This window comes from Talpa occidentalis, unplaced genomic scaffold, assembly GCF_014898055.3.
Source record: "Talpa occidentalis isolate TD23 unplaced genomic scaffold, MPIMG_talOcc4v2.1, whole genome shotgun sequence".
NCBI classification, from domain to species: domain Eukaryota; kingdom Metazoa; phylum Chordata; class Mammalia; order Eulipotyphla; family Talpidae; genus Talpa; species Talpa occidentalis.
This window is the reverse complement of record NW_026555331.1, coordinates 47,786,979-47,812,943: the sequence shown is the minus strand read 5'-3', so window position 1 is coordinate 47,812,943 and position 25,965 is coordinate 47,786,979. Positions and strand designations below refer to the sequence as shown.

Below are 25,965 nucleotides of genomic sequence, written 5' to 3'. Positions count from 1 at the left end.
ATCAGAATGAAGTGCATTTGAGGGGTGATCAAGTGCTCTGATTTGGGTACATTAAGCTTGATAAACCATGTAGATATCCAAATGATGGTGTCAAATTCAAAGCTATGAATCTGGATATGATCATCTAAGGAGATCATTATTTTTCCCCAAGTCAAATATTTTTTTCTTGTAGACAGAGAATTAGATAGATAAAGTAGAGAACAGACTTAGGGCCAACGCTTGAGATATTCTAATATTTAGATTTTTCATGGTAGAGGTTTCATCAAAGGGGAATAGAGGGAACTTTCAGAGGAAAAGGATGAAAACCATAGTGGTCTAATGTAATAAAATCCAAAAGAGGAACATTTTTCAAATAGAAGGGGTTTATAATATCTGTTGAGCAAACAAAGTTGTTAAGTAAGGTGTAGAGAGAGAAGGGACCATTAAATTTCATAGCATGGAAGTCACCGATGGCTTTGAGAACAATTGGTGTGAAGCCAGCCTGAAGAACAGTAAATAATGAATGTGATTTAGTAGAGAAAGTGTGAAAAAAATAACTAAATAAATAAACAAAACCAGAAACTAACCAACCAAATACTCCCTTAAAGGTTTATTGAAGGGAATAGAGAAATGGCAACGTCTGGAATCTTCCTTTTCTTCTCCCAATTTCACTTTCTAAATTCAATTCTGTGTTCCAGAAAACATGTATTCCCTGTTTTCTATAGTCCAGGCACTGTTCCAGGTGCTTCTGGCATGAACATAAATAAGATAATCACTATTTTCAGTAATTTCATACTTATTAGAGGAAGTAGGCGATAAATAGATAATTTCCACTCACTGGGTTAAGTTGTTTGACATCAATGCACCAGACAAAGGAATAGAAAATATCCAGAAATATTAATTTTGATTCAACATCCAGGAAAGACTTTATGGGGAAGGAAATAACTAATATTACCTAGTTTTTTTTTTTTAATGTTAGATTCTGTTAACTGATTTTTACACACTTTAATAAACCTATGAGGTAGGTATTAGTATCACCATTTTTACAAATGATGAAAGTGATATTTCTCATGCTGGGCTTGCAGGAAAAGTAGGAGTGGACAAAAGTTGTTCTAAACATAATGAGAAAATATAATGGTATGTATAATGGAAAAGAGGACATTAGTAACAAGTGTTTCTACAGTGGTTCACAAAGTATGATCGCTGGAACAGGAGCATCATCAGCACACCTGGGAAGTTAGAGATAAAAACTTTCAGACTTCACTCTAAATCTCCTGAATCAGAAATTTTAGACATACAGCCCAGCAGTCTGGTTTTAATGTCTTCCAGGTTATTCTGATGCTCTAAAGTATGAGAAGACTATTGCTGAGCTTGAGTGCTAGGTAGGAAGTGAAGAAAGGCAAGTTTGGAGTGATAGACATGGTCTAGGTATCTTGCCATGTAGAGAAGATTGAGCTTCATCTTTATAAGTGATGAGAGTAGAGAAATATGTTAAGTTGGGAAGTCAGATTTAAGTAGCTCATCTGAAAAAAAAAAAAATAGCTCATATGGAATATAGACTGGGCCGGTGGTGGGTGGTGAAGGTGGGGATAGGGCAATGGAGGAGTCCAGAAAAGATTTGTTACAAGTCAGTCATTTAAAAGATATATATATTAGATATAATATATAATATATAAAACTAAAAATTACTATCTATCTTTTCTCTAATGCTATCACTCCATGAGATTAAAAATAATACAATAATTTCCTTAGAAGACTCAGGGTTCCCAACCCCAATTGTGTGATAAAGCAATGGAAACCAAACATTATTGACTGACATTTAGATCAGAGGAATGACACTAAAGTAGATATGTTTAGATATGCTTAGAAATTGAATATTATAATTTTATAGAACAGTGATTTTGCAGTTGTTTTTTATTCAAATGAAAATACTCTAAGATAGTTATTCAAAAAAAAGTTTCTTATTTTTTATTTAGATAACACTGGTTTATAACATCGTCTTTGATTTAGAGGTATAGGCTCACACCCGTCAGGTGCACATCACCACATGACACCTACCATCAAGGCACTGAAAGTCTCCCACTATAGTCTATAGTGGCCCCTCATCACTTTGCTGTTCCCCTTCCCTCCCCCACCCCTGCCGTCTCATTTTAAATATTGTTTATGTGTATGTGTATAGTAACTTTTAAGGCCATTTTAATCACAATAAAAATGGTAGAGATAGTTAATTGTACTTCTGTAAGATAAGACCACAGGATTATTTAATCATTTTCCTATATTTTAAAACATTTAAATATAAAAATGGGAGCTCCCTGGTGGTGCAGGTCATTGAGCGCAGCTCTGTGAAGCTGTCTGCAGCCTCTGCAGTGCAGGTTTGATTCCCAGCCTGCCAGGGAGATACCCAGATGGCGTGGCTGACCTCTCCTGCCTCACCTGCTGCTCCCCTCAGCAGTGTTTTCGGTCCATCTGCCTGTTCTGCTCCCTGCTCTGTCTCTGGTGAATTCTCTCACCCTCCCGTGCCTCTGACCTGTACCCCAGTTCTTGTATAAATAAATCAATCTTTAAAAAAAATGTTTTAGCATTTATCTTAAAATTGGGAAGTCTGCTGGACTCTAATGTGCATTTTCAGTTCAAGTATATTCATATCATAAAGTTTACCATGAGTAAATATTGTATTTTCTATAGTGCATCAGGCAAAAGAGTAACTAAATATATTAAATATATGTCCTGTGAATATAACAGTATTATGAAATGCTGTAATACCTTTATTATTATTACGTACAGCATATTAGTGAAGAAACTTACTGATGAATATGAAAATTGCTTTAGTATCTTAAAAAAAAAAAGATTTATTTACCCATGCGTACAAGAACTGGGGTAAAGGCCAGAGGTGCAGGGGGTGAGAAGAATCACCAGAGAGAGTGGGGAGCAGAACAGGCAGTTCTACTGAAATACACTGCTGAGGGGAGCAGTGGGTGAGTCAGGAGAGGTCTGCTGTGCCATGTGGTTGCTCCCTGGCCTGCCGGGGATCAAACGTGTGCTGCAGTGGCTGGCGGTAGGTTGATTATGCTGTCTATAACCCCTTCACCACCAGGGAGGCTCCTTTAGCATCTGCTTTTTTTTTTAATTTGCCTAAAATTAGTGGAATTTAATGTAATTCTCTCAGTTCTAAGGCATCCTTCTATTTAATGTCAAATATATTTCTTCATATAAGTAATATATATTTTGCTATATATAATATATATTATTCACATGTACTATGCTTTATTTCTCCCTATATGTGATATAGATATGTATATATTATGTACATATTTCTTCCCATAAAGCATCTTATGTTTTATGTCACTTTACAATTGAGGAAATGTAGTACTTGAAAATTAGTCTGTAGTCACTGTTTCACTTAACCCCATTTCTAGCCTGCTGTTTTTTTTAGAGAAACTGTTCTCTCCACATTAATATTCTTGACTCTAAAGTCTATTTATTAAGCAAAAACTCTTTAAGAATCAAAGTGACCTTTTTTCTGACTTGTTTGAAAGTTTATGGTGTACTTAAGTTACCTTTTGATTATTTTTTGCATGATTAAAAATTTGCAAAGTTCTATTTTCCAAAGAGCTTACCTGTAATAAACAGCTTTCACCTTCTAAACCACAAAACAGGTCTGAATTGCTTGAGCATTAGAGCTAATTGCCTGCCTACTTCAAAGGAAGAACAAAAAAAGAAGGCGGGGGAGTCACCGAAGCAGGGGCAGTGTGGGCAAATCCACCTCTGGAGGTTATGAGTTGTGGCTTGGAGGAGCCAGGCAAAGTTATAGCCTCAGAACTGCTGTTTGCGATTAAGTTGATGAGGAGAGTCTATCCCACAATCTTTCCCCGCTGCTGACACAGAGTCTTTGTTCACATTCAGATTTCTCAAACTGTTGCCAGGGTCAGGCTGAGGTCAGACACCACAGTGATGTATAGAAGAACATGTCTGGGAATTTCTCTCACACTTAAAACACATACCAGAAAATGAAGAAGAGGACCCTGCACAAACTGTCTGATGAGACCCAGATTATACTGTAGTTTTTCTTTTAGTACCTTCATAATTTTCGTTTTCTTCTCTTGACACACAATGTTTTATTAATGTGAGTTGCGATAGCCCTTACAATTTTATGTCCCCTCAAGATAAGGACACTCAGTAGCACTCAGACACTTCATTTTCCAGCCCTCGGGGAAAGGTCCAGTAAATCTACTCAAAGAAGTCTTGCATCCCTTCCCCAGGACCAGTTGAAAAGTAATTGCCACGGGCTGTTGTAGGTAGCAGGCTTGACACTGGATGTCTCATCTTGTGTGTGGACTTGGCAGGGACACAGCCCAGTTCAGTGATGATGATCTCAGCCTTCCAGCCTCCCAAGCCAAGCCAGCACCCTGGACGCCCCCAGGCCTGACCCGGTACTGGGAGGAGGGAGCTGCGATAGATCACTAATTATCACTGCCAGATAAAAGCAGGCTAGAGCCATAAGCAGTGGATTTCTGCTTAAAGCAGAATTTTCACAGGTATTTGCCTGAAAGGAAAACTTCCCCCAGACCCCCAGATGACCAGCGCCCCTTACACAAGGACCTCTCCTCTGCTTTTGTGCAGTGGCAAAATGCAACTATGGAATAAATGGATTTGTATGGTGTCTTCAAGGATTCCAGGTTGAAACAAACCCTTACTTTAAATGTATTAAAGGTTCTTCTTTGCCCCTTAGCATTTTGGAGTCCCCTGCATCGAGCCCAGAACCACCTCACTCTGTTGTTTCCTGCTTACACAGTTGCAGAGCAAGGCTGCCAGTGAGGCACTAAATAGCAATTTTATTTTTTTTTTTTTGTGCTCAGCTGCTACATATGACAGAGGATATTTCATTCTGCTGTCAGAGCATTATTAATAAAACATGGGGTGTGGAGAGGGCCACGATTTCCCCTTTCAATCACTATAGCATTTGCAATGAAAATTTTATGCAGTGTGTAATTTTCAGTTAATGCTTGACACTTAAAATGTCCATAGCAGCGTTTTGTATGGTTATTGAAGGGTTAATTGTATCATGTTCTGGGCATAAAAGCTCTGCTTATCAAAAGCAAATAGAAGAGTGTATGCAAATGTGTGTCGATGACCTTTTGCCTTTCCAGGGTTAATTTATATGGTCATTAAAGATTTTATGAAATTGAGCAGCCTGGTGCTTCAAATCCCATTTTACCTTCTTCCCCTAATTTATGTAATTCCTACCTGAACAGGGAATATGATTTTTATTTTTTGTGCTGCAATGAAAACAGCATGCCATGCTGTGGGGAGTTGCGAGTCTGGTTATCTGGCATTACTCAGATTGCTAAAAATTCATTAAAATGTGACATCAGCACAGTGAGAGACAAATGATCGCAGGATGAAAGAGAACAGTGGGCCTTTCACGGATTAGTGCTACACAGACCCAGCATAGAGGCTAACTGCATAAACAGATTAATCCACCAGCAGCAGCATAGCTAAGATTTACAGAATAATTAAATAGAGTTGAGTTACTATGAGGATTTCCATGTAATCTAGCTGGTGTGAACCTGTGAATGAGGTGTGGGGTGATGTGGTTGTCATAGGAGAAGTATACCTTCTTATGTCCTATGCCCTGGATATAAAAAAAAAAAAAAGGCCTAATGTAACTAAAGTTTTGAGATCTTACCCTGACAGGTTCCAAAGAATTCATCTGGGGTTGGGATTGAAGAGTACAGGGAACACCTGTCTCATATTTAACCCATCCCATATCAAATTATTTAACAAGAATTTTTTTCTTAGAATCTGGTTGATTCTGCCATCTACCCAATCTACGACACAGTGGGACCATGTTACTCAGAAAGTTCTACTTCTGAAAAGCCAGAGTTACCTTATACCCATTCATAATCTTTTCCAACTTAAACTGTACTTCAAATGATTTCTTTCATCTTAATTTAGTACGGACATGTTTTCTCAATGGATATAAAAAAGAAGTAGCTTTAGATAAAAATTTGCCATGGTAAGACAGCAGGTTCTTCATACAGAGTTTTGAATAAATGTCAGTGCTTTTTGAGAATGAATGTCTGCAGGTGATTCATAAATAACCAAGTTTTTAAATGGTCGTGTAGTTTATTTTCAGTGTGCATTTTTCTGGGGTTTTCAACTTACTGACTAGTCTGCCTTTCGTAACAGAAGAACAAAGTGAGGAGGCAGAAGGAGCCATTAAGCCTGCCGCAGTGGCTGAGGATGATGAGAAAGACACAAGTGAGAGAGACAATAATGAAGGCAAAAACTCTACTAAAGACTCTGGTAAGATGCTCAAATCTTTCACCTTTCCTTCCTCCACCCCCACTCCCTGCAAGCAGCCCTTCCCTCACCCCCTCCCAAGCTTATTAAAGGCTTTTATTCATTTTAAACTGTCTGAGCATTCCCACTACTATTCAATGCATGTGCATTTTGCATGTGATTTCTATCAGTAGCCTCCCATTGACCTATTTTTAATCATAACCATCTGACAGAATAGATGTGGATAAGTTGAAGAATATTACAGGACGACCAGCAAGATTATTTTTTAATCAAATCAGTTTGTGTGCTTGTAATTTTTTAAGCGCCTTTCATTAATCTTAGCTATACTTGTGATTCCTCTGATGGCATATTAATTTTTCATAAGCACAGGATTAGATATCACTTGAATTTTTTCATTCAATCACATGCAACCCCCCTAACCATGTACCCCTAAAAATAAATGTTATTTTTTCTCGCTTTTTTTCCTTCACAACTTACACTCAGGAATTTGCCCTTTTTAAGGGCATCTGTTTGAGGCATTTCAAACAAAATCCTATGAAAAAGTTTACAGATGATTCAGCCTAAGAGAGAGGAAATATCATTGAAAAGGGATTAGGTGCTCGGTAATTTTGCTCTTCTAGAATAGACAAATCCCAGTAATGAAAGCTACTGTCTTTGAAAACAAACCTTCCTGTCATGACATTTACTTGTGCACAAACAAACCCTAGACCAGCATCTGGTGTGGATACCTAAGGCTCTTTTTGTGTTTGATTTGGCAAATATATGACTTCATCCATGCTTTGTATGTATGAGATGGAAATCTATGGTCACAATGAATATTACATTGACTACTTTTGCTGCACGCTATACCTAGTTTTATTATGTTGGACTCATTGAAGCAGAAGAAGTGCTGAAACGAGTTCAAGCCTATTAGTTTCAGGTAGTCATCTATCTTCCCTTGAATTCCAGTGACAGCTGCATATAAAGAAGCTTGTTTTCACTATGAAGACATTGAGTTGTGCAAAAAATATCATTTTTATGTGCAAGTTTATTTAAACCTAAATCATCCCAAATTTGTAATTCAGTCTTTGAACATCTAAGTTTGGCATTTCCTTCAAAAATTATTGGAAGGGCACCCCTGTTCCCCACCACCACACTTTTTAATGGTTATTTAGGAGTCGTGAAAAAATGCCATTTAAATTTGTGTCTAGGATGTAGTGGCCGGCATATGATTCTAATTTGATTTAAACAAAGATCTAAGGTTAGTATTGAGCCTAAAACAATGTTAAAAAGATGCCATAGTTGTATTTTAGTAAGTCGATTCCTGAGGTTACTGACAAGGAATTTGAAGTACTGAGTGATCAGTTAAGGTCAAGGATAGTGCCCTCGGAACCTCACTTGAAAAGAATTGAAAATAGCAAAGTAGTCAGTTTATTCATTCTCTAAGGCGAACCTCATAAAGATTGGCTGCTTGACCACTTCAGGGAGGACAGGAAGCTGTATGCAGTGGTTTTTTCTCACGGTGGTACCAAAATAGATGGGAAAATATCTCCCCATTAACACTTGGATACACATTAGCATTTACTGAGTACCACATAGTACTTAGTCATGTGACATTATGCTTGGTTTTAAATATCTAATACCTTGTGAAGGATGGATTCTGGAACTCTCTTGAAATGGTTTTAATCTTGGGCCTCTCCTGGTGGGGCAGCGGTTGAGCACTGGACTGCGAAGCTGCCCTGAGGCCTCTGCAGCGCCGGTTCGATCCCCAGCCACCTGCAAGGGTTCCACATGGCGCACAGACCTCTCGTGCTGCGCCTGCTGCTCTTCTCAGCAGTGTATTTCATTAGTCTGCCTGTTCTGTTCCCCGCTCTGGCTCTGGTGAATTCTCTCACCTTCCCACGCTTCTGACTGTAGCCAATGCTTGTATAAATAAATAAATAAATCTTAAAAAAAAAAAAAAAAAATGGTTTTAATCTTACCACTGAGGAAGGAGTCTTGCTTGAACATACCACAGATGCAAGGGCTCTATCCCCACCAGAGCTGTTTGCTGCTCTGCATAAATAATGGGTTCAATCACTCCCTAATGGCCTGATGAGTTATTGTCCTTTCTTGGATGTCTAATTGTACCATCCAGACAAGACTCAGGCATATGAGAGGATGCAGACCATTGCATAATGGTAGTTACTTAAAACAGATGTTTATCCCTGTAGAAATGCCTCCCCAGGTATATTTATAGGAATAAAAATGGACTTTTAGTACCAACTTCAAGCAATTACTGAGATGCAAATATTTAACATTGAAACCTCAGACTTCAAGACGATTCTTGTTATTGACAACTAACATGAACCATGAATGTTAAAGTTTTCTGCTTTCTAAATTGTATCTGATTAGGTGAAAAAATTATTACATGGGATTTTTTCCTTGTAAATATTTCTCATGATTGAATAAACCACTTACGCATATGTAATTTTTCTTGTCAGTTATAAATATCAAAAAATACTAGCAAATTTGTTAATTAATCACTATCTTAATGTGTTAGGTAGGAAAAAAGTGTGACCCCACTTTAACACAGAATTTTTTAGATAGGAAGGAATTAACACATGTTAGGAAGACTATGTTTGTATAAGCTGTTGTGCTGTGTTGCTGACATTAATCTCTAGGACTAGAGCTTTCAAAATGAGACTTGGCAATATGTGAGTTATATTTGTTGAATATTCATTCATAATAGAAAAGCTTCCTAATGCCTCATTTATATTGTCATTTAAATCTAGTGCCACTTTAGATTAATTATAATCCAAATTATAGCCCTGTGCAGTACAAGAATTAATATAGAGTTTATCCAGATTAATACATTTGCATTGAAAATGTAATATGTCTCTGCCATGGCTAAGGGGACCACTTTTTAATAAGGGAGTAAACATGAGGAAAGATGGAAATTAACCTTCATTATTGCAATTAAAATTATCCTTTCATTCTCATCTCATTAGAAAGAATACTGTACCGGTAATTATAATTTAGAATTATTTGGAGTTGAATAACATCTTCTGTTATATGCAAGTTTCATAGTATTCAAACTTTATGAAATATATTGATTCATAAATAATAACTTAGTATTTTGTTTTATTGTTTTTCCAAGATTTGCTTTGAGTGCATATGTGTTATTGGATTTTCCTCAGTTGTTATGAGTATAAACCATTTTACAACCTTCTGTGTTTTAGGGATTGAAAATTATTAAGTAGGCGGCATCTGAATTGAAATGAATTATGTCATTTTTATATTAGCAATCTCATGCAAGTTAACTAATCCCATAACTGACAGATAATCATTGGCTCATCTATTTGGCAATGCTTATTTGTAATTAGACTTCTAATTTTTTATTTAAAACGCATTAAAATGACATTGTTTTTGAGTATATTCTGATGTCTTTAATAACATGAAATGAATTATGATCTCATTTCAAAATTTTGTCTAGGGTAACAGAGTTTATTTCAAATAAAGTTGCAGACATATACTATGAGTAATCACAAAATTTAATCAAAACTTTCCTAAATTGATTGACCCTTATTTAATATAAGGCATTTCTAAGTTAAAACAATTCAGAAAAAGACCCCAGAGTTGATTTTTTATAATTTACCAAGGAGGCTATGATATCTGAGCTAGCACCCCTTTGGGTAGGACAGGCATGTATGCAGAAACTTTAACTTCCATCATTTTTTCAAGTAATCCTGATGGCCTGCCTTATCTCCAAGAGTCTGTTTTGTCATATGTTGTTATATCTCAGTATTCACTGCTTGTTCTTATCAATAGCATGCATTTCTGGGGTCCCTAACTATAGTTTGGTGGTCTAGCCTTTATTTTTAAAACTTCTTTTAAATTTAAAATAAAATGGATGTTAGAAAGTCTCCAGCTTACGTTACGATCATGACTTAACTAACAGGTTAATTAGCCAAAAATATTGAATTTGACACATATATTGGTTAAAATACAGCAGGCAGCATTTGTTACAGTAGCTGTGAAACAAGTGACTCTAAAACTTAACTTGATGCAATATGTTACATCACTAAGTTCAAAAGTAATTATATTGTTAGTGAATAGAGATAAAAACAGGAATTAATGATAACACATATACACACATTGTATAGTATAGTCTCAGTAAAATGTTTCAAACCTTGAAATCAATAGGTTTTGATACTTTGTAGTACCAACATTAGAATGTGTATGCTTATGAAAATAAGGTCATTACTATATTTTTCATATAGTTGAAAGGTTCTGGAAGGTTTATTATTTCTGATGCTCCATAAGGCTTGCAAGCAACAAAAGTTATGGAAAGTCTCTTTTAACTTTGTGACAGTCTTTGATAATACAGTGAATTGAACCAACTTATTATTTGGTCATGTCTGATTCTACCATGAACACAAAAGAATGATAAGGGGATATGACATAGAATTTTTCTCTTAAGGGAGCATATTCTTACTTATCAATGGGTTACTTTTTAAGGAAAAAAATCTTTCAAACTCACAGGAGATATTAATGTTAGACTTTGATTTAAATAACAATCATATTATACAACTTGATCTGACCCTTAAGCAGTAAATTATTTTTGGCTAGTACTGTATGTCATATTATTTTTTAAAGTTTCTTTTACCACTTTTTGAACAATAGCACAAAATATATGCTGCTTTGAAAAAGAAAAACATATTTTTGATGCCAGAATTAATTATGAAATAAACATTCTTGTTTTTAACATATCTTAATTATCAAATATTTGGATATCTTTTAATCCATCTCATGAAATTTTCAGTCTATCTCAAATTTAAGTTTGTTTAAATACAAATATAAGAAATTCTTTTTTTTAAGTATCTGGAAAGAATCTAAATGTTTCCAAGGAACATGTGTATATAGGAAAAATGTACCGAATCAAATAAATGCTAGTATTTGCAAATCTAGATATTCATTATCAGCATAATTTGTTGAAAGCATAGCAAGAATTATGTACCTATTACAGACCCATAGGAATAAAATTATTATCATTTTGTCATTAAAATTCTTTCTTAATTTTGGTCTCCTCAGAGCTACTTTTACTTTCAATTTTTTTTGAATTTGAAATTTTTGAAATTATTTGGATAGTATAAGATATGTGTCTCCATCTAAAATGAGAAAAGAATGCGTTTTTGGTTCATTTTACTTTCTTTCCATAACACCCTTGACCTTATTTTTAAATTAAAACTGGGTTATTCTGTAATAAGGTGCAATTTGTTCATTTATATGAACCGTATGTGGATTGAAATAAAATCAAGATAAATCTTCATGCACAGCATACAATCAGATTACGCCTAGACTCTATATTTACGCGGGGTCTGATAGCAATCAATGGTTTAGCTTCATTGCATTTCAAGATGTATTTGCACCCAGTTGTCCAGTGATAGTGTCCTCACCCTGGAAATAATTTAGTTGCAAATTGACTGGAAGATGGTGAAAATTGAAAGTTAAAATTAGAAATACTCATAATAAACAGCAGAAAAAAGGTCAGATGATGCCGCACTATGATGAGATTGGAATGGCTGGTAAATGAGGTTTTGTGTTTGTCATGAGATGTATGTGACATGCCTACCCAATGTCGCTGTAATATCCAGCCTCGCAGAGGAGATTATCGGGAAAATTGATGCTGGGAAGAATTTTCTGTTAGATTGGGAAATTAGAATCACACTCTTTTCTTTGATGTGCGTGTGAAGCTCCTACACATTGCATTGCTCATCTAGGCAAAATTGTAAACCATATTTAACACTGAATATTTGGAGTAACCTCATAAACCAATTGTCTTGAGAACTGGACTATAAACACCTAAAGCAAAGAGTAAATCACAGAAAGCAGCAGCAGATATGCACTGTATAGTTCATTTTCAAGTCCTACATTCACCAAGGAAAATATTATCTCAGGTTCTGAATTATAACTAGTCAGCTCTACTCAGAATTTTGAAATCTTTTCAGTGCCCAAGAATTTTAATCATAAGATAGATAATTAAGCATTAGTAAAAATAATTATCTTGTAAGTCAGCATTTGTAAATGGAAATAGATTTGCTTTAATGTGATAAAGGCATTCTGAGACACCAGAGAGCATGTGTTATTGATGAATCTTTCAAGGTCACCTAGGGTTATCTACACATGAGACAGGCGTACATTTTAAAATATATTTATAAAGTCCACTTAGTCAGTGGACAAAAAGAAGTGTACTTTTTGCCTTTTGAGATTAGCATCATTTAAACGTGCTTGTCCAGTTCTTTCTATGACTCAGTGGATTGAAAGTCAGAGCTCTTTTAAAAACATAATTTTTCAGATTTTGACATTGTTATTCTTTTTAAAATGAAGCATTCTCTTCTTTTTTGGAAATCAGGAATAATCACACCAGAAAAGGAGCTAAAAGTCAGCGTGGCCGGGGGAACCCAGCCACTCCTGCTGGCAAAAGAAGAGGATGTTGCAACAAAAAGAGCAAAACCTGCAGAGGACAATAAATTCTGTCATGAACAGGTAGATATGATGCATTTCCCCTTTGTTATGTAAACCTTTTCTGTTTAATTGCTGCTGATAGCTTTAGAGACCCAAGTGATTCCATGCTGTTGAAATGTGTGTAGACATCGCAATTGGCGAGATAACGAACTCTTGGTATTTCTTCTAAATGCTCTGAAGTCATCAAAGTAAATTAACTAATAGTGGCCATGTTTATTCAATATTTTCCAGTTCTATCAGTGTCCTTATTGTAACTACAATAGTAGGGACCAAGGTCGTATCCAGATGCACGTCCTATCTCAGCACTCGGTGCAGCCAGTCATCTGCTGTCCGCTCTGCCAGGACGTCCTCAGCAACAAAATGCACCTCCAGCTGCATCTGACGCATTTGCACAGTGTGTCTCCGGATTGTGTGGAGAAGCTGCTTGTGACAGTAAGGATACCAAATGTTGATGTATGTGTGAAATAATCTCTGCAAAGGTACAACACAAAATCTGCAATTATCAGTTAATGGGAATTAATTTATTCTTTGTTACTTAAACATTTTCTTATTAACTTGTAGAAATCACAATTCCAAGTTCATTTTTGATTTATTTTGCTTGGGAAACAAAATATGGTACAAGGTATAGCGTGTTCACTAGCACATATTTTATGCTCTTATTTTTATACTTATGATGTTAATCAACTAACTCATAGGGGCACCTTGAGTTTCAAACATTGTTATCAAAAAAAAAAAAAAAACAGACCTTCAAAAACTTTCAAATCGTATTTTTAAAAAAGAAAAGAAGAATACAGCATTGCAACAGCATTGATCTGAAATTTGAAGGGCTGCATTAGCCTGAAGAGTCACAAAATGTCTCTGCTTTGGTTGGAAATATGTTAGTGGGATGTAATACTGCCAAGTGGCAGATGTGATGGAGTCTTTGATTCCTGGGCTGCTTTTGACATAAACCCTTTTGGTTTTCACAGGTGCCTGTCCCTGATGTGATGATGCCAAACAGTTTGTTACTGCCAGCAGCCACCTCTGAGAAATCAGAGCGGGACACACCTGCAGCCATCACAGCAGAGGGGCCTGGGAAATATTCAGGTATGCGAGTGTGTGGTCATGACTGTAGGAAACACACTCAGGGACTTGCATTTGCTCCAAGATTATTACCATGAAAGTTCTTTTTTTTTAATAGAGGGGGAAAAGTATGGCATTTCTGAGAACCATGTTTTCCAAGGGATATTTAGTGTCATATTATCTGTAGCTGACCAAGAATAGTCAGTGTGTTCTACTTTCTGAATAGTGAAGCTATGGCCTTTGGTAGTACTAGATTATAGCTTACTATAATCACTTGTTTTCTTCCATATCCTGAAATTTCTTTAGGTCAGAAGTGATTTCTTATTCCTTTCTGTCCCCAGTGCCCAGTGCAGTTCTTGCCACATAGTAGTTGCTCAATGACTATTTCTTCAAAGAATCAATGAAGCAGAAACCTTTAGAGGCTTAACCTACTTATTGGTATTTCAGCAGATGTTCCATAAGCGATGTTTGTGTTTTCTTCTACACAGGTGAAAGTCCAGCAGATGATAAAAATTTGACTGGTCTTGAAGATTCGAAGGCTGGCATGGAAATCAAGAGTGAGGAGCAGAAACCAACTAAAGAACCCATGGAAATATCAGAATGGAATAAAAATAGCAGTAAGGACATGAAAATCCCTGACACACTGCAGGATCAATTAGGTGAACAGCAAAAACGTCAACCACTCTCAGTTTCGGACCGCCACGTCTATAAGTATCGCTGCAACCACTGTAGCTTGGCTTTTAAGACTATGCAGAAGCTTCAGATACATTCCCAGTATCATGCAATTCGGGCTGCAACGATGTGTAACCTCTGCCAGCGTAGTTTCCGTACATTCCAGGCTTTAAAAAAACACTTGGAAGCAGGCCACCCCGAACTGAGTGAAGCAGAGCTTCAACAGCTGTATGCGTCCTTGCCTGTGAATGGGGAACTTTGGGCTGAGAGTGAAACTATGGTCCAGGATGACCATGCCCTAGAGCAGGAAATGGAGAGAGAGTATGAGGTGGACCATGAAGGGAAGACAAGTCCTGTAGGAAGTGATAGTAGCTCTATTCCAGATGACATGGGTTCTGAACCAAAGAGGACCTTACCTTTCAGAAAAGGGCCCAATTTTACAATGGAAAAATTCCTCGATCCATCTCGCCCATATAAATGTACAGTATGTAAAGAGTCATTCACCCAAAAGAACATCCTCTTGGTCCATTATAATTCAGTTTCTCATCTGCATAAGTTGAAAAAGGTTTTGCAGGAAGCCTCCAGTCCTGTTCCTCAAGAAACCAACAGCAGCACAGATAACAAGCCCTACAAGTGCAGCATCTGCAACGTTGCATACAGCCAAAGCTCCACACTGGAAATCCACATGAGGTCCGTGCTCCACCAGACAAAGGCAAGAGCTGCAAAGTTGGAGCCAAGTGGCCACGTGGGTGGTGGGCACAGCATTGCAGCCAACGTGAATAGTCCTGGGCAAGGGATGTTAGAGTCCATGAGTCTAACAACAGTTAGCAGCAAAGATACCCACTTAGATGCCAAAGAATTAAATAAAAAGCAAGCTCCAGAATTAATCTCTACTCAACCTACACACCACCCACCGCAGTCACCAGCACAAATTCAGATGCAACTACAACACGAGTTACAACAGCAAGCTGCATTCTTTCAGCCTCAGTTTCTAAACCCAGCCTTTTTGCCTCATTTTCCTATGACCCCAGAAGCACTGCTGCAGTTTCAGCAGCCTCAGTTTCTCTTTCCATTCTACATACCTGGGACAGAGTTTAGCTTGGGGCCAGATCTGGGCCTGCCTGGCTCTGCCACCTTTGGTATGCCTGGTATGACAGGAATGGCTGGATCCTTGCTTGAAGATTTGAAGCAGCAGATTCAAACACAACATCATGTGGGCCAAACTCAACTGCAGATACTACAGCAACAAGCACAACAATACCAGGCCACCCAGCCCCAGCTGCAGTCTCAGAAGCAGCAGCAGCAGCAACAGCAGCAGGCTAGCAAATTATTGAAACAAGAGCAAACTAACATAGCCAGTGCTGACTGTCCCATCATGAAGGACATGCCTTCTTACAAGGAGGCAGAAGAGATGGCTGAAAAGCAAGAAAAGCCAAAGCAAGAATTTTTGAGTGAAGGCGAGGGGCTCAAAGAAGGCAAAGACATAAAGAAGCCAAAATCCTCGGAACCATCTATGCTGCCACCCCGAATTGCTTCAGGGGCTAGAGGAAATGCAGCCAAAGCTTTATTGGAAAACTTTGGTTTTGAACTGGTCATTCAGTACAACGAAAACAGGCAGAAGGTACAAAAGAAGGGTAAAAGTGGTGAAGGCGAAAACACCGATAAACTGGAATGTGGAACGTGTGGTAAATTGTTTTCCAACGTGCTTATTCTAAAGAGTCACCAAGAACACGTCCATGGGCAGTTTTTTCCTTATGGAGCACTAGAAAAATTTGCTCGTCAGTACAGGGAGGCCTACGACAAGCTCTATCCAATTTCGCCATCTTCACCAGAAACACCGCCTCCACCACCACCACCTGCCCCCCTGCCTCCAGCTCCTCCACAGCCTTCGCCCATGGGTCCAGTAAAAATCCCCAGCACAGTCACTACGCCTCTGCAGGCTCCACCCCCCACTCCTCCACCCCCACCTCCCCCCCCCTCCCCACCCCCACCCCCACCCCCACCACCTTCTGCTCCCCCACAGGTCCAGCTGCCAGTTTCTCTGGATCTTCCTCTCTTTCCTTCCATTATGATGCAACCTGTACAGCACCCGGCCCTTCCTCCCCAGCTTGCTCTGCAGCTGCCACAGATGGAGACACTCTCTGCTGATCTCACTCAACTTTGCCAGCAGCAGCTCGGATTAGATCCCAACTTCTTAAGACATTCTCAGTTCAAACGCCCTCGGACAAGAATTACGGACGATCAACTAAAAATCCTGAGGGCGTATTTTGACATCAATAATTCTCCTAGTGAAGAGCAGATCCAGGAAATGGCAGAGAAATCTGGCCTCTCTCAGAAAGTTATCAAGCACTGGTTTCGAAATACACTTTTTAAGGAACGGCAGAGAAATAAGGATTCACCATACAACTTCAGTAACCCTCCCATAACCGTTCTGGAGGATATCAGAATTGATCCACAGCCCTCCCCATTAGAACATTACAAGTCAGATGCATCGTTCAGTAAAAGGTCCTCTCGAACGAGGTTCACTGACTACCAGCTTAGAGTTCTACAAGACTTTTTTGACACGAATGCTTACCCAAAAGATGATGAAATAGAACAACTTTCCACTGTTCTTAATCTACCTACGCGGGTTATTGTTGTATGGTTCCAGAATGCTCGTCAGAAAGCACGGAAGAGTTATGAGAATCAAGCAGAAACGAAAGATAATGAAAAACGAGAACTCACTAATGAACGGTATATTCGAACAAGCAACATGCAGTACCAATGTAAAAAGTGCAATGTGGTTTTCCCCAGGATCTTTGACTTGATTACACATCAGAAAAAGCAGTGTTACAAGGATGAAGATGATGATGCCCAAGACGAAAGCCAAACCGAGGACTCGATGGACGCCACCGATCAAGTGGTGTACAAGCATTGCGCTGCGTCGGGCCAAACGGATGCAGCCAAAAACGCTGCTGCTCCTCCAGCAAATTCTGGCTCTGGAACTAGTACCCCCTTGATTCCATCACCCAAACCAGAACCTGAGAAGACGTCTCCAAAACCTGAATATCCCATAGAAAAGCCAAAGCAGAGTGACTCCTCTCCCCCTTCTCAAGGCTCCAAATCAACCCTGTCACTAGCATCGACTTCCTCAGACCCACCGCAGGCCTCCACCACTCAGCCACAGCCGCCGAAACAACCCCAGCTTATAGGCAGACCCTCCTCAGCCTCTCAGACCCCAGTCCCTTCCAGCCCACTGCAAATTTCCATGACTTCTCTCCAGAACAGTCTACCTCCACAGTTACTACAATACCAATGTGATCAGTGTACAGTTGCCTTCCCGACTCTGGAACTCTGGCAGGAGCACCAGCACATGCACTTCCTCGCTGCTCAAAACCAATTCCTTCACTCTCCATTCTTGGAAAGGCCCATGGACATGCCCTACATGATATTTGATCCCAACAACCCACTGATGACCGGACAGCTGCTGAGTGGTTCTCTCACACAAATGCCACCTCAGACCGGTTCCTCCCACGCCACCGCTCCGGCCACAGTTGCTGCTTCCCTTAAAAGGAAACTGGATGATAAAGAAGATAACAATTGCAGTGAAAAGGAGGGAGGGAATAGTGGTGAAGACCAACACCGAGATAAACGCTTGAGAACCACTATCACCCCAGAACAACTGGAAATACTCTATGAAAAATACTTGTTGGATTCCAATCCTACCAGAAAAATGCTTGATCATATAGCACGGGAAGTGGGGCTGAAAAAGAGAGTCGTGCAAGTCTGGTTCCAGAATACACGAGCTCGAGAAAGGAAAGGCCAGTTCCGGGCGGTGGGTCCTGCACAGTCTCACAAGCGCTGTCCCTTTTGCCGAGCCCTGTTCAAGGCCAAGTCAGCCTTGGAAAGCCACATTCGCTCTCGGCACTGGAGTGAAGGGAAGCAGGCAGGTTACAGCTTGCCACCCAGCCCTTTAATATCAACAGAAGATGGGGGAGAAAGCCCACAGAAATACATTTATTTTGATTATCCGTCTCTGCCATTAACAAAAATTGATCTATCAAGTGAGAATGAATTGGCTTCTACAGTGTCAACACCTGTTAGTAAAACAGCAGAGCTGTCGCCGAAGAATCTTTTAAGCCCGTCTTCTTTTAAAGCAGAATGCTCTGAGGATGTAGAGAATTTGAATGCCCCTCCTGCTGAGGCTGGATATGATCAAAATAAACCTGATTTTGATGAGACTTCATCAATTAACACAGCGATCAGTGATGCCACCACTGGGGATGAGGGAAACACCGAAATGGAAAGCACCACAGGAAGTTCTGGAGATGTGAAGCCAGCTTTATCTCCTAAAGAGCCAAAAACTCTTGACGCTTTGCCAAAAACAGCCACCACACCCACCACGGAGGTCTGCGATGAAAAATTTCTCTTTTCTCTCACGAGTCCCTCGATACACTTCAATGATAAGGACGGTGACCATGACCAAAGCTTTTACATCACAGATGACCCGGATGACAATGCTGACCGCAGCGAAACATCCAGCATAGCTGATCCGAGTTCACCCAATCCATTTGGATCCAGCAATCCCTTTAAATCCAAAAGTAATGATCGACCGGGTCACAAGCGTTTCAGAACCCAAATGAGCAATCTTCAACTCAAGGTTCTCAAGGCTTGCTTCAGTGACTACCGAACTCCGACCATGCAAGAATGTGAAATGCTGGGGAATGAGATTGGTCTGCCCAAACGCGTGGTCCAGGTGTGGTTCCAGAATGCAAGGGCAAAGGAAAAGAAATTTAAAATTAACATAGGGAAGCCTTTCATGATCAATCAAAGTGGAACGGACGGCACCAAACCAGAGTGTACCCTCTGTGGAGTGAAGTACTCTGCCCGCTTGTCCATCAGAGATCATATTTTCTCCAAACAGCACATTTCAAAAGTGAGGGAGACGGTTGGGAGTCAGCTCGATAGGGAGAAAGATTACTTGGCTCCGACCACCGTTAGACAGCTGATGGCACAGCAAGAACTTGATCGTATAAAGAAAGCTTCAGATGTGCTGGGCTTAGCTGTTCAGCAGCCAAACATGATGGACAGCAGTTCCCTCCATGGCATCAGTCTGCCAGCAGCCTACCCAGGACTCCCGGGCCTTCCTCCAGTCCTTCTCCCTGGAATGAACGGTCCATCCTCCCTGCCGGGATTTCCACAAAATTCAAACAGTAAGTCATTTCAAGGAAAGTCAGACCAATTAAGTCATAATAGGCAACCAATCACAGGTAACCAAGTACAGGGTGTATTTGGATTTTCTTAAAACTTCAGTCAGTGAAACCATTAAATTATTTGAAATATGTATTTTATTGGCTATAATTATCAGCCAGGTAGGCATCAACCTGAATGTGTGCAGAAAAATAAAGATTAGATAGGGTAGAGCAGAAAGACTCAGAAATATATTTATATCATTTCATCTTTATGTCTTAGAAATATTTTAGTCACATTTCACTATTGATTTCCAGTGGCATTTCAGCACAACTGTGTCATTTAGTATTTGGTATACATATTAAGAAAGTGAACTATTAAAGAATGTATTCGTTGGTATCTTAATTTATCTTTTTTCCAAGGGCAGAGTTTTTTGTTTTGTTTGGGGGGATTTTGGGTTTGATTGTCTTATTCCCACCCACCCCCACCCACCCCCAACAGTGCCAGGAAGATTGAAAGTTAAGGGCCCTCTGGCCACAGGAATTCACCCACATTGCACCTAGCAAGTAGTAAAGCTTAGGTTTAAACTTTACTAAAAATATGACTTCTGTAATAATTTTGTAATTTAGTATTGCTGTAAGATTTTGCTTTCTGTAGCATATATGGATACTTATTATTTAAATAAATTAACAATCTTAGAATTGTATTAATATTACTCCATGAATTTCTACTGGCACTCTCCCAGCCAAAGTTAAGGTATAACAAAAGTGTAAGGCTGTTTTAGGCAGTCTCAGATGATAAACCCAATTTTGTGTTTATCGAAAGAAGTGTAATTTGTGCAGCTTAGATTATGTGAACAAGTTATCCAAATGTATTAAGTTGAAAAAAGTGAATAAAGCATACTAGTCAATCATGTAGCCCAACATAACACTTTATATATTACCTCAAATAGAACAAGAAAGTTTTTATAGTTTCCTCCTTAAGGTAAGTTTTATTTTCCAAATTAACAGTGAATTTTTTTCTTTGTAAAAAGAAATTTAGACATTCCATGGAGATTTATCTAAAAAGAGCATATTTAACATCTCTAGAACATTTCCAAAACACATACAGAAATTTTTACTCATCTTTACAAGTTAGAATTGGACTTTTGCATAAATTTCAAACTTTTCAATTTTTTTCCCTTCTCAAATAAATGTTAAATTGCCATGTGATCTTAGGGAGATATCCCTAATTTAACTTGTAGCTTGGGAGATGTGAAAACAGTGACATCAATTCTTGGCCATTGCTAGTTCATCTGGTTCCCTGTCTTGAATGACTTCTTGCCATTAACATCAGAGAAAAGCAGAATAAATTTATGCATTTAAAGAATGTCACCAAGAAAATTTCTGTAATACCCTTATATATACTATCACACAATTTTCCCTTCCCATAGTATATTAGGTTTAATTATTTGGATATTCCTAGAACCCTAAATATTAGAGTAATAATTATGTATTCTGTTTGTACTTTTTAATTAAGTCACATACTAGTTTAAGAATGATGCACTGACTGATGGTTTCACAGATAAATGTATTAGTCTTCTAGTTCTATTTTATATATCACTGTGGTTACTAATTACACAAAGAAAAATGTCTTTTGTAGAAAAACTTCTGTGATCAGTTAATGTAAAATAGAGTGTTTTCCATATAATGTCTAATGTGGAAAAACTCTATGAACAGTGATGTAAAATTTACGATTTGTAAAATATAAAATAAATCTTATAAAAAGTAAAAATTATTTCAATAGACTAAAATTTGCTATTTTACACTGCTGAGAACAGTGAAAGTGTCTGTGCCTTTAAGCTGCAAGTTGGCTTTGATTGATGATGCCTGACTCCTCCCCCCAACAAGTGTGGACCAAGGTATTTTCTCCACTGGATCAGAAGAACTTTGCTTGGACAAGAGGTTCTTCACTGATGGCCCTTCTGGTTTGTCATTATGAAACTGGTACTGAGGCCTATACATGAGAATGTGAGAAGGAAAGGGAGATATTTATGAAGTATTTAACCTAAACTTCCTTCTCATTCTGCTCACTATAAATAATATTTATATCTTCCCTCCAAAATTTGGGCCCTGTTTATAACTATCAGAGTGGTAGGAAGCCTAATTTATAGTGCACCAGGTACTGGGGAACTCAGTACTCTCTATATATCTATTGCTTTATTAAATCATGGACTTAAACAGACCAGAGAGTGTTCTAAAGAAAAAAAAAAGATCTGTGAACATACCTAATGCAATTTGCAATTCTTCTTGAATTAGTCCTTCGTTTGTAATTTTAAACATTAGCACAGCAGTGTTATCAGCAGGACCATGAGTACCCAAATGCCCACACTTCCAGTTCACATCTTTTTTAAGTTAATTTACCTGTGGTGTGTAATGCTGAATATTTTAATCATCTCATGGAGCAGAGTTGTGGTTCTCCATCTTTCTGTCATCGTTTCTCTACTTTATTAATTCTCATGAAACAAATATCTCTCTTGCTTCATAAGAGAAACAGACATACCAGCTTGGTGAAATCAAAAGGAGAAAATTACTTCATAAGAATATTTTGTATTTCTCACAAGCCCTGGGCTCTTGCAACAGTTTATTACCTAGATGAACAAACTTTGAGACTATGACATGTTCCTCTTGGGCCTATTTTAATGGGATTTGGTTATGGGGAGGCTTTCATTTTAAAGAAACTCCATCCCTTTGAAGGTAGATTTCTGGGCTTTGATCCTACGGAAATCACTAAAATGGGACTCCAATGAATATCAAATATGTCATAGAGTAAAAGTTATACCCAAAGGTATTCCAAAGGTTATATACAAAAACTGGCTTAATTACAATTACATGTTCAGTTATTATAGTTATCAACCTTTAAATTTCCTGCTTTAAACACCATGTTATTCTTTTGGGGGGTAGAATTGCTGTTCTGGCTTACCAGCTTTCATGCTCGCAAAACTTCCTTATCTTTCAAGCAAATTTCATATTATTTAGTCTTTCAAGATCACAAAGTTCTTTCAAGTAATACACATCATATGTGCCTGCTTCCTGAATAATGATTCAGCCCTATGCTCGGAATTATTACTTACTATTATTCATTTTTTAAGAAAATGAATTCTTTTCTGCTTTAAAATTTTCTACATTTTTCTTTTTTTATCATGATAGTATGCAAAAATGGGAAAGTAGCAAGAGAAAATCACAGGCCTGTGCACCTGGGAAAAATTAGAAAATTTTAAATTTACATTTTATCCTCTAAGATGTTAGTTTTCTTTAGCATTTTTCTCAAGATGAATAGAAAAAGAACTTGATTTTCTATTTTTAGCTTATTTACTTTATCATTTTAAGCAGTGTCTGATTTTTATATGTTTCCTTAGTATTTGGAAATACTGCCTAACCCAATTCCCTTAAATGGAACTTTAAAACATGCCTTTTGCATTTTTCTCATAATTCAGTGTAATTTACTTGCACATTTGGGGTAAATTGAGATAAGAGTAAGTCTTTAATAATTTTAGCAGAATCATATTTGACTTAGTGTATATAATTACTTTTATTTTTGCCTCAAAAATTCTTTCCCTCTGAGAAACCTAGATCAAAAAAAAAAAAAAGTGGGAGAAGTTCATTATGAAACAGACATTTTCTTCTGAAAGCATTATTTTTGGAAATAGGAAGCTATTTCAGGGAAACAACCCCCCCCCCAAAAAATTATATGAGATCTGTAGAATAGTCATATGAGATCTGTAGAATAGCTTTATTCTGTAAGTGAAATTTCAAAGAATTAGCATAATTTGTGGATTAATATTAAAATTACTAAATATGTGTATTGATAGCAAAAAAAGAGACCAAAGAATTGTCATAGGAGTTAGAAAATGGGAAAGAATATGTCTTTAACATTACAACTCAGTAAGATATAAAAATTTGACATACATTTAGTTTGTAATTATCATCACTTATTCTGTATTGTGATTACTGTTCAGTTTTTCTCTTCTGTTTTAGGTTTTCATATATTGGTTAGCTACTGAACTTTAGACTGCAGATTTGTGCAGTCTTGTGTCTTTTACAAGTAGGCATATCGTACATTTCAATATCCTTAATGTTTATCTTTAAATTTTAAATTAACAACTGTTTATTTAACTCAGCCTACTCCTCAAGGTATTGAATTCCTGAAAATCCCTGATGGTCTTTGACCACAGTCGTTGATTCCAACTGCAGTCTTCTAAAAATATTCATTGTTCCATTACATGACCTCTGGACAGGAACTAGTAGACCTTGCTATCAAGCTAGAAAGGCTGAGCCCACAGCTTTTGATCCATCTTGCTTTTTAGCTATCATTGCTATTTTTTATATATCTGTGCCTTAAGATTTCCTTTGTCTTAAATTCTCATGTGAGAAGTAGGTGAGCCAGCAATTTCCTCAGATTTAGAAAGGAAAAGCACTAACTGAAAGGTTGTCCAATTACTGAATGTGAAGTCTAATTGCACCAGACTTAAGAGCAAATTTCCTTTTATGAATAGTCAAATATAACAAAGAATGACAAATATGAATACCATTGAAGGAATAAATGTTTAAAATAATCTATTATATGTTGAACTTTTTCCGAAAAAGGTATAGTCATATCTATTTTTTTTCCTTATAAATAAAATACCCTGTATTATACTATAGGAACAAAGACAAGGGAATTGAAAATGTGGGTCCCCAAAAGCAACTCTATTGTTCCACACTTTTCTCTTGGGTTAGGTCTAAATCCCATGAATCTAAGTGGTCTATTATAGATGATCAGGGAATTTACATTCCTATCATACCCCGGAAACAGTAAGTTATCTTCATTTAAATTTCTTACAAAGACATCAGCCTTTCTTCTATAAAACATGGGTACATACCATTAGTTTCTCCCAAAAATATTATAAAGTTTAGTTTCCCAACCCCATATCCACCAATGTATCATAGATTTCTCTCTGTCAAATCACCTAATAACTCTAGAGCCCAATTTTCCTATTAAAATATGGAATTTTAGTATCTGACCCTGCTTGCCATGAGGATATCAGAAGACTATTCTCTAACATGATGAAAATTCCTTAGAGATCATTACTAACACAACTAAAGAAATTATTCCAAAGCCTGTCAGAAAAGAGTTGGGTGTGGTAAGATTAAAAAGAGGAGAAGCCAATAATAAACAAGGCTAATTGATATTAATATGATATTGTTAGTCAAGTTGAGAATGATGTTGAAGACTTCAGAGTATCTGGAAAGCAAAGCATAGGAAGAGCTTTCTTCGGTTAAGACCAATTAAGAAACTATAGGTTTTTTTCCTGCTAAAGACGTAGAAGCATGCAATGTTTGTGTCACATGTGTTTTTTTTAGCACCCACATGTTGCATTTAGCATAAAGGTAAGAACTTGAGCAATAATTTAAAAAACGCCTGTCTTAAATCTATGATCATTCTTTCTACAGCAATGCATCAAATGAGCATGCCTTCCCACATTCAAGGGAAACAACCACCCACTAGACTTTCAGTCTGATACTTTTGCAGTCAACACATTGCTTCCAAGTACCACATTCAGGAAATACACAGATTTTATAACTCCCTTTTTTGAGGGACTTTATCACTTAGTTTTGCACACAACTATTCAGCTCATAAAGTGACTTTGTAATAGGTTATGCAGCTCTTACATTAGATTGAGTGCTTGAAACCCAGCAAAGATCTCTTCCATTATGTTTGGAGCCATACCCTTCCCATATGTATCTGCCTACTGAGCACTTAGCTTCTCTTTTATAATGAGGTGAGAATCATTTTTGCTTAATACAAGTTAACCTGGAAGAAGCATGTTTTGGGGATGCTAAAGTTGAATGTTAATATATTCGATTCCTATCAAGTACTCTATTAGCCAAATTATCAGGATGATAATGAATAGCTTAACCTGTACCCTCAACAATGAAATCACGCCTAACCATGTTCCATCCTAATAATGAATAGCTGTGACTTCACTGCTATTTGTTTTTTTGGTGTCTTCAGTGGTCATTTACTATTGCTACTTAATTAGCTTATCACCTTCTTTACTCAATGTAAATGTATTTTTCTACTGAAACTTAGGCAGATGAATCTCATTTTATTTGATAGCTAATTACTTTTAGTGAATGTGGTAATTATCAGGCTGCTCAGGTGAAGGATGAGTAGGTCTGGCTTCCCAGAGGTATAGTAAAAATTGGTTAAAATGAGTAACAGAGTAGGAATCTTGCAAAGTATGTCTATTAGAAATAACCACTGTTGTTTCTT

The 25,965-nt window shown here is 37.6% G+C and overlaps 1 protein-coding gene across 4 annotated transcripts in view; it reads left to right on the top strand.

The window, feature by feature from the left end:
- The window catches only part of ZFHX4 (zinc finger homeobox 4), a 187,341-nt gene that overhangs the window by 158,235 nt on the left and 3,141 nt on the right, over positions 1-25,965 (top strand). For all 4 annotated transcript variants that reach the window (XM_037505134.1, XM_037505105.2, XM_037505125.2 and 1 more), the window contains exons 6-10: positions 6,169-6,285; positions 12,656-12,789; positions 13,000-13,200; positions 13,737-13,854; positions 14,319-19,694. In XM_037505134.1, the coding sequence (XP_037361031.1) occupies positions 6,169-6,285; positions 12,656-12,789; positions 13,000-13,200; positions 13,737-13,854; positions 14,319-19,694 (5,946 nt within the window). The remainder of the gene's footprint in view (positions 1-6,168; positions 6,286-12,655; positions 12,790-12,999; positions 13,201-13,736; positions 13,855-14,318; positions 19,695-25,965) is intronic.